The 8,183-nt window shown below is 46.6% G+C and overlaps 1 protein-coding gene across 1 annotated transcript in view; it reads left to right on the top strand.

Moving 5' to 3' along the window:
• Positions 1-6,664, top strand: part of SMAD7 (SMAD family member 7) — a 33,113-nt gene extending 26,449 nt beyond the window's left edge. Inside the window, exon 4 of the mRNA XM_008590848.1 lies at positions 4,589-6,664. Within this exon, the coding sequence (XP_008589070.1) occupies positions 4,589-5,127 (539 nt within the window). The 3' untranslated portion in view covers positions 5,128-6,664. The remainder of the gene's footprint in view (positions 1-4,588) is intronic.
• The last annotated feature ends 1,519 nt before the right edge of the window (positions 6,665-8,183 follow it).

Here is an 8,183-nt window from a genome sequence, read left to right as displayed (position 1 = left end):
ATTAAGCATATCTATCACAAGCATATCTACATCAAGTCTACATGAGAAATTAATATTTTGTCTATTAATTTCTCAATATGATATGGTGCTTTGCCTGAGTTTCATTGCAGAATTCCCATATATTCACTAACAGTGATGGAGTGATGCCAAAACCACTTCTTGTAAATGATTAGGAAGGTGGGGAGACAATCTTAACTAGTTTTGCTTCACATAGATAAAGGGGAGTAACAGAGGTGAATATTGGTAGTATCCATTCAAGCTGGTGTGTTCAAGAAAAAGAGAAGCTCAGTGAACTCTGAGTATCTTAATTCTCCTGACAAGATAATTCATCATGTGGAGGTGGATGCATCAAGCAATTTTAGCTGGATTTCAGTACAAAACAAATCTGTCTACTTCGTTTTGTTTTTGAGCTCTATAAGTAAATGATAATCTGGCTTTTTCTGATTTGGTTCCTTGGGTATTATGTGTACAGCAGAAAAATGCAACATTCGTATGAAAATCAATTACCTGGAACCCTGAGCTTGCTATTTCTCATTATAAATTTGAAATTGGCATAGTGGTTAATTAGAATGTGTTTCCAAAAAGATGTGCTCAAAATATTATGTTTCTGAAAGATGAAAGCTACTGGTCAAGCCATGGATATCTTGGGAAGACTCTTGGAGACAGCCTGGCCCGGCAACTTTATTTTTTTATTTTAAATTTCTAAAGAGGTAGTGCAGCACATTTCTTTGATATTTTAGTTTTGAATAAATAGAGAATTGAGATAAATAAAAAGGTCTAATGATCTAAGATGGATGGCAAACCTAAAGAATCATATAGGACAACGCTGCCTTAAAAAAGACAAAGAACTTCTTAGATCACATCTGTGCATTACAGGATGTTTGAAAACAGAATGTAAGAAAAGACTGGGTAAAACACTAAATGAGCAGTACTAGTTCAAAAGTGACTGAAAAAATTAGGGAAGGTGATGAAGTTAAAAATTCTAAATAAATTCAAATTAGAAGCCATTCAGTTTATGGTATTTTGTTATAGCAGCCCAAACAAACTAAGACCCTGATGATGGCTTTTGATAAAGCCACTGTCTGTAAACTGATATTATCTTTGATTTTCTTCATTTTCTCCTTGATTTAAAGGTATAGCTCCCCAATTTCTGTTTCTAAAAAGTGTATACTATTCCCTTAATCTTTGACTCTTAATTTCATCTGTGTTTGCTTTCCTCAATATCACATCCAAATTGTGGTCATAATCTTCACATTTCTATAATACGTTTTCCTTCTACACTTCTAAAGGTCACTTAAGTTTTGTAATAATTAAAATGCTGACACTAAAAAATGAAAAAAGCCAGAAGCTTCCCGTCTCACCCTTCTCTGCTCCCAGACTTCCTGTTTCGATTCTTTCTCTGATCCCTGCAGCATGTTTTATTTTTCTTGTTGATTAGGTCCATTTTCTAAATGATAAGCCAGTACTTTCTTAATTTATGTATTGGATATTATCTTTTGATTCCCATTTTTGTCCTTGAGGATTTTGGACTCTTCTCACTCCCCGACTCCCTTATAATTATTTATCTCAATCATGAGTCATTATTTACATTTTCATTATGTAAATAACATTGTTCATGGCTGAGTCAAATAGTATTTAGTATTTTATGTTTACTTTGTTGTCCATTTTTAGAATCAATAACTATCTATCTTTTTATTTTTAGAATCAATAACTATCTTTCGTTTTATATGGTTTGGTCCTTATTTACTATTGTTAGTATTTCCTAAATAAATGCTCCAAAAAATCTGTCAAGTGATTTGTTTTGAATATTTAATTTCAAAATCATTCTTGTAACTTTAAATGCTCAAACATTGCAGATTTTTTTTTCTCTGTTCCAATGTGGTTTGGTTCTTCTCCACTGAGGTTGAAATGGAACTTCTCCATCATCTCCTCCAATCCTCTCAGGCCTAAGTCTCATACCATCTTTTTAACTTTTTTATTTTATTTTATTTTATTTTATTTTGTAAATATACAATGTGGTTGATTATTGTGGCCNAACCCGCCAGAACACTTCCCCCTCTGCCCCCACCGCCCTCAGGCCCCAGCCCCCGCCCAGCTTCCTCAGTCCCCAGAGGCCCCCACCCCTTGCCGAGGCGGCCATCAGGCCTGGCATGGGGGCAACTCGATCTGATCCCGGCCCCTACCTCACCCACCCCGTGACTCCTCCTCCTCCTTGCTAGCTGGTGCCAAGTTTCAGCAGGGCAGGCTGCATAAAACAAAGTATTGTGAGGCTCTGCAGAGGGTCTCCTGAACCACCCTCCCTCCCTCCCTCCCAGCTACTCTGAGTCTTCCCTTCCAGGCCAGGTTTGTTGTCCTGAGCTGGGATAATAAGCAAGAGCTTCTTGCATTTCAAAACACCCTCTTCCCCCAAAAGGGTGGACGCCTTGTGCCTCCCAGAAGAGGCTCTCTCCTTCCCAGAACACTGGCTCGCCAAAAAGTATTCCTCCTTCCCTGGATGTTATGGGTCTTTGGTGTAGCCTGAGCTCCCTCAGCAAGAAAGTTCAAAGATTGCCAGGGCTCACGAGTTTATTAGCAGTTGATGGATGCTTTGCAGAAACAAGTTAATGCCCGATGAGTCACCTGCTTGGAGCCCTTGTCCCTCTCTTGTTTTTCCGTATGTTCCAGTGTGTGTGCACGCACAAACACACACAGCACACACTCGTACCTGTGTGCCCACACTCACGGGCACACACAGTCTCACACATGTTTGTCGGGGGTGACTGGCCAGTTTTCTGGTGTTTTCAGTGGGGTGGGGACTGAGAAAAAGGAAAGAGCCATCAGCTTCCCCTTTTTGTGTAGATGTCTGGGCAGGCATTTGGGAAGACCAGTCAGGGTGTCTGTAGGGAACATGCTCAGGGTGTGTGTTCGTGGCTGCCTCAGCAGGTTGCAGTGTGCACTTTTGTACAGACTTATTCACGGGACACCTCCATCCAAGACTGGCTGCTGTTAAAAAAAAAAACAAAACAAAACAGCTAATGGAGCTGACTGGCTCCCAGTCCTAACATGCCTGTGAGAGTTGGAGAGAGTTGGTGTGCGGAGCTGCACTGGGTTACCCAGCCTGCTGGGGCAGCGGGACTTGGGGGCCGGGTCCTCCTCCACTGCCCACCCTTGGATGGGACAGACCACCGTCGTCGACTCCCTGAGTCCAGTTGCTCCAGAAACACAAAGGCCAACCCAAAACACATGCCACATCAACCGCCACCGCGGCCCCCCAAACCCAGCAGAGTGAGAAGTGAAGGCTGCAAGGAGAGCCTGACGCTGGGCTTTCCCCCCTCTTCTTTTCCCCTCGCCTTTCCCCATTTTTGTTAACAAATACAAGACTTCCGGTCTCCACCCTGCCACCACAAACCACAGCGTTCCTGCAGTCTGGCTGGGCTGGGGAGATTTATGGTCCCCAGTCTGAGGCCTGCCCGCTGGCCCCAGCTTAAGGAGGAGTTGGAATGCCAGCAGCCGGGGCTCCCTCTCCCTGCGCGTGATTCCCCCCTTTAAAGTCCTCTGAGTGCCTGTTGAGGAAAATCACCTCACCAGAATCACCCCATCTCCCCGGCTGCATGTAGGAAAGCCAGGGTGGGGCTTGCAGGGGAGGGAGGAGGCGGGGCAGGGCCGGGCAAGAACAGCATGGCGCCCTGCAGGGTCGAGGTGCTTCTGGGGAAGGTGGGGAGGGGGCTGCTGCTTGTTGGGGGGCTGCCAGCAGAGAAGGGGGACTTCGAGGATGGTCCTGTGTATTTCAGACACGTAATCTTCTGTCTTGGCCGGGGGAGCTTTGTTAAGGTAGTCTGGGTTAATACTGATCTGCATGTGGTGATTTGGCATCTTGACACGAATTCACCCTTTGTGTACAAAGCTGCTGCTGACACACTGAGAGTTGCTTTTCTATGAGAAAAACAGATATTTTTGCCCCAAATCAACCTCATTTTTATTTTTATCTGATAGAGGTCCCTTTTGACCAAGGCACTGATTTGAGAGCTGGGTGACAAGCACAGAGACCATAGAGTAGGTGATCCTAGATTCTGGACACCTGGTTTCTAGGTCTGGTCATCACCTGGACTGAGCACCAGGCTTTCTGGGTCCCTTTTTTTCCATCAGGATGACAGGGACTGGAGGAGGTTCCAGGTTCCATCCAGTTGAAAGATCTGTCATTCTAGGCCCTCTCTGAGGTCTTTTCTAGCTCTCTAACCAGGACCGGCAGAGTCACTAAGGTCCCCTGGAGTCCATGCTCTGCAGGGATGTGGTTTCCTTTGGCCAGGTGGGCACAGGTGCTGGTGTTACTGGATTCCTGACCAGGTGGGGGAGTGGAGAGAGGAAGCACCTGAGCGGGTTCATGCCTAAAGGAAGGCAGGGCTCTTCTCTTGCTGGATCAAGATTTCCAGGCCCCCGTAGGAGAACTGTAGAGCCTGCAGCATGACTAGGGCTACCTCCTTCTTTCTGTCTTGTACGGAGAGACAAGCTGATTATGAGTGCGTGCGTGTGTGTGCCCGTGTGTCTTGATTCTAGGAGGAGAACGCCCATCCCCATCACCACCAACCATGTCTGCCATTTTGTTTTGCAGATTCCCAACTTCTTCTGGAGCCTGGGGATCGGTCACACTGGTGCGTGGTGGCATACTGGGAGGAGAAGACGAGAGTGGGGAGGCTCTACTGTGTCCAGGAGCCCTCCCTGGATATCTTCTATGATCTACCTCAGGGGAATGGCTTTTGCCTCGGACAGCTCAACTCGGACAACAAGAGTCAGCTGGTGCAGAAGGTGCGGAGCAAAATCGGCTGTGGCATCCAGCTGACGCGTGAAGTGGATGGCGTGTGGGTGTACAACCGCAGCAGTTACCCCATCTTCATCAAGTCCGCCACACTGGACAACCCGGACTCCAGGACGCTGTTGGTACACAAGGTGTTCCCCGGTTTCTCCATCAAGGCTTTCGACTACGAGAAGGCATACAGCCTGCAGCGGCCCAACGACCACGAGTTCATGCAGCAGCCGTGGACTGGCTTCACCGTGCAGATCAGCTTTGTGAAGGGCTGGGGCCAGTGCTACACCCGCCAGTTCATCAGCAGCTGCCCGTGCTGGCTGGAGGTCATCTTCAACAGCCGGTAGCCGCTTGGGGACAGGACAGAGCGTGAGCCGTGCAGGCCACCATTCAAACTACTTTGCTGCTAATATTTTCCTCCTGAGTGCTTGCTTTTCATGCAAACTCTTTGGTTGTTTTTGTTTGTTTTTTGTTTCTTCTTTTCGTCGTTCTTGTTTGTGTTCTGTTTTGTTTTGCTCTTTGAGAAATAGCTTATGAAAAGAAATGTTGGGGTTTCTTTGCAGGGGGGCAGATATGGTTGGCAGGATACCCCGATAGGAAAAGGGGAAGCAAACATCGGAGCACCACCAAATGCAGTGAACGAACGGGTAGCCATGCCTCCACCGAGTGTGAATCGGGTCATCATTTCACTTGTCAGGAGTGTGCGTGTGAGTGTGCGCGTCTGTGAGTATGCATGCGTGTGCGAGAACGACAGATGGGGGAAACGGCGTCCTCTTTGTGTTGCTTACGGATGTCCCCGGCTGAGAGGCTTGCGGTCCCAAGCTGTGTCTCTCTTGCCCTTTGGACACGCTCAGTGGGGCAGATGCAGTACCTGGGCGAGCTGGCGGCGGGTGTCCCAGCAGCTGCCAGGAGCAAGGCTCTGCCCCCCACCCAGGGTAGCCCCCACCCCGCCTCTCCCCCTTCTAGGACACGGGCCTATCCACAGGCTTCTGAGAAGCCAGCCTGCTAGAGGCTGAACCAGAACCAATTGTTCTCATCCTTGTCCTGCTCCCCTCCTGCCACCCCGCTGCCATCGTAGTGTCTTTCTTTTTTGGCCATCTGCTCCTGGATCTCTCTGAGATGGGCTTCCTGAAGGCTGCCGGGGCAGCCCCGTCGCAGTATTGCTCAGCCAGAGCCCTCTCAGGCCCTTCAGACTTTCCCCTGCCCTGGTTACAGCAGGTTTTTCCTAGAGTTAGAAAACCAGCTCAGCACTTTCCTCACCTCCCCATTCTGTGTGTTGAGCTCTGCTATTAGACCAGCGACGGGGGCATCCCTGGCAGGGACGTGCTCCACAGCCCCCTTCCCACCAAGAAGGATTTGGTTCATCATAACCCAAGGTACCATCCTAGGCCAACACCTGACTCTTCTTCCATTTCGTCTACAACTCATACACTCGTATGATACCTTGACACTGTTCTTAGCTCAATGAGCATGTTTAGACTTTAACATAAGCTATTTTTCTAACTACAAAGGTTTAAATGAACAAGAGAAGCATTCTCATTGGAAATTTAGCATTGTAGTGCTTTGAGAGAGAAAGGACTCCTGAAAAAAAACCTGAGATTTATTAAAGAAAAAAATGTATTTTATGTTATATATAAATATATTATTACTTGTAAATATAAAGACGTTTTATAAGCATCATTATTTATGTATTGTGCAATGTGTATAAACAAGAAAAATAAAGAAAAGATGCACTTTGCTTTAATATAAATGCAAATAACAAATGCCAAATTAAAAAAGATAAACACAAGATTGGTGTTTTTTTCTATGGGTGTTATCACCTAGCTGAATGTTTTTCTAAAGGAGTTTATGTTCCATTAAACAATTTTTAAAACGTATACTTGATTCACAGTTGTGCTCCAGCTCCTTTTTCTTCTGCTGCTTGGAAGGGAGACGGGAGGAGTGTTCATTAGAATTCCATTGAGTCGGCTCTTCCCAGTCCAGTGCTGGTTGGGGAGGAGGGGGACAAGGACCACAGAACGGAGACGTCCAGAATAGCGCGTCTCCCAGTAGCTGCTCTTCCCTGAGTGCTAGAAAGACCTGGAGCTTCCCAGACATCCCCCTTCTTGTTAGGCTGTGACCCTAGGGTGTAGCTGGTTGATGGACTGAATTTATAATGGGGACCCCTTAAGGGAGCCCTGTGGGTGATTTTTCAAAGCTTGCAAAATTGAGGAAAGGGAATTCATCTGGGATGATTGGAAAGGAGGTTGGGTTAGGGGACCGACTGGGAAGTACAGAACCAAGAAACTGGGTCCATCTGGTCTTGCTTGCTAACTCCTCACTTGGCATTTAAATCCTGAGGCTACTGCACCTTTGCCAGAGGAGAGTGACTTTGCCAGACTGGATTCCAGGAGAGGTTCCTGGGGATTGAGGCCCTGGAGGGGCAATCAGCGGGGAGCTGATTGTTGGTGGTAAGAGGGACGCCATTCACTTACTGGGTCCCTCTGAAGTACTGTACTGGACACAGAGAGACCAGAGAGGTCATGGAGTCCGAGTCCTACTCTGCTATCTCCCCTGTCTGCTAGAACTCTCCTGTGACAGTTCACTTGTCCTCTTCCCCAGCCCAGCCGGAGTGCCACTTGCTGTCTTCAGTACTGTTCCTGCATCAGCTGACTTGAGATTTGTGCTGATTGATCTGAGCCACATTTTAGATTCAGAGAATCTTGCACAAGAGATGGGTACACATTGGGCACCAAACAGAGGGCTGTACAGGTGTCTATGCTGGAGGTCTTAAGCCTTAGATCCAGGAAGGGGGTCCTTTTGAAGTGGGGTTTAAGAATTTGAATATCACAAACCAGTATAATTCCAAGAAACCTTTTTGGAGGGCCCACAGAGCATTGCCAACTTGAATTTCACCAAATAATAACACCCAACACTATAGCCTACTGACACCATCATTTCATTAATGAGAATTCTAATCCAGTTGTGTAGCAAGAAATAGTAATACATGTTGATTTATGCTCTAGAGCGTTAATGCCAAGTGGTTGTCTGGGCCAGTTTGTCCCCATGAGGTGATGGGGAGCTCACTCCCTCTCGAAGCAGCTTTTTGCTTTCAGTTGAACTGAAACCCACCTCTGTTTATTCTGGTTCTCTAACCCAAAATAAGTGTAAAATACCATCTCTGAAAAACACCCAAGGAGGGTTCTAATTAACTCCAGGGTGGTAGTGGCGGAGGAGGGGTGGGGATGGAAAGTGTTAGGTTAGGGAGCTGTCAAAGACCTTTTCATTTGCTCTAACTTGCATTGGCATGCCAGCAAGTTCTTTAATAATAATAATAGCTACCATTTATTGAATGCTTCAGTAGGTGCCAAGTATGATCTCTAGGCATTTAAGGGAGTTATCATATAATCCTCACTAGGACCCT

This window comes from Galeopterus variegatus, unplaced genomic scaffold (assembly GCF_000696425.1).
Source record: "Galeopterus variegatus unplaced genomic scaffold, G_variegatus-3.0.2 Scaffold6404, whole genome shotgun sequence".
Taxonomy (NCBI): domain Eukaryota; kingdom Metazoa; phylum Chordata; class Mammalia; order Dermoptera; family Cynocephalidae; genus Galeopterus; species Galeopterus variegatus.
This window is presented reverse-complemented; position numbering and strand designations above follow the sequence as displayed.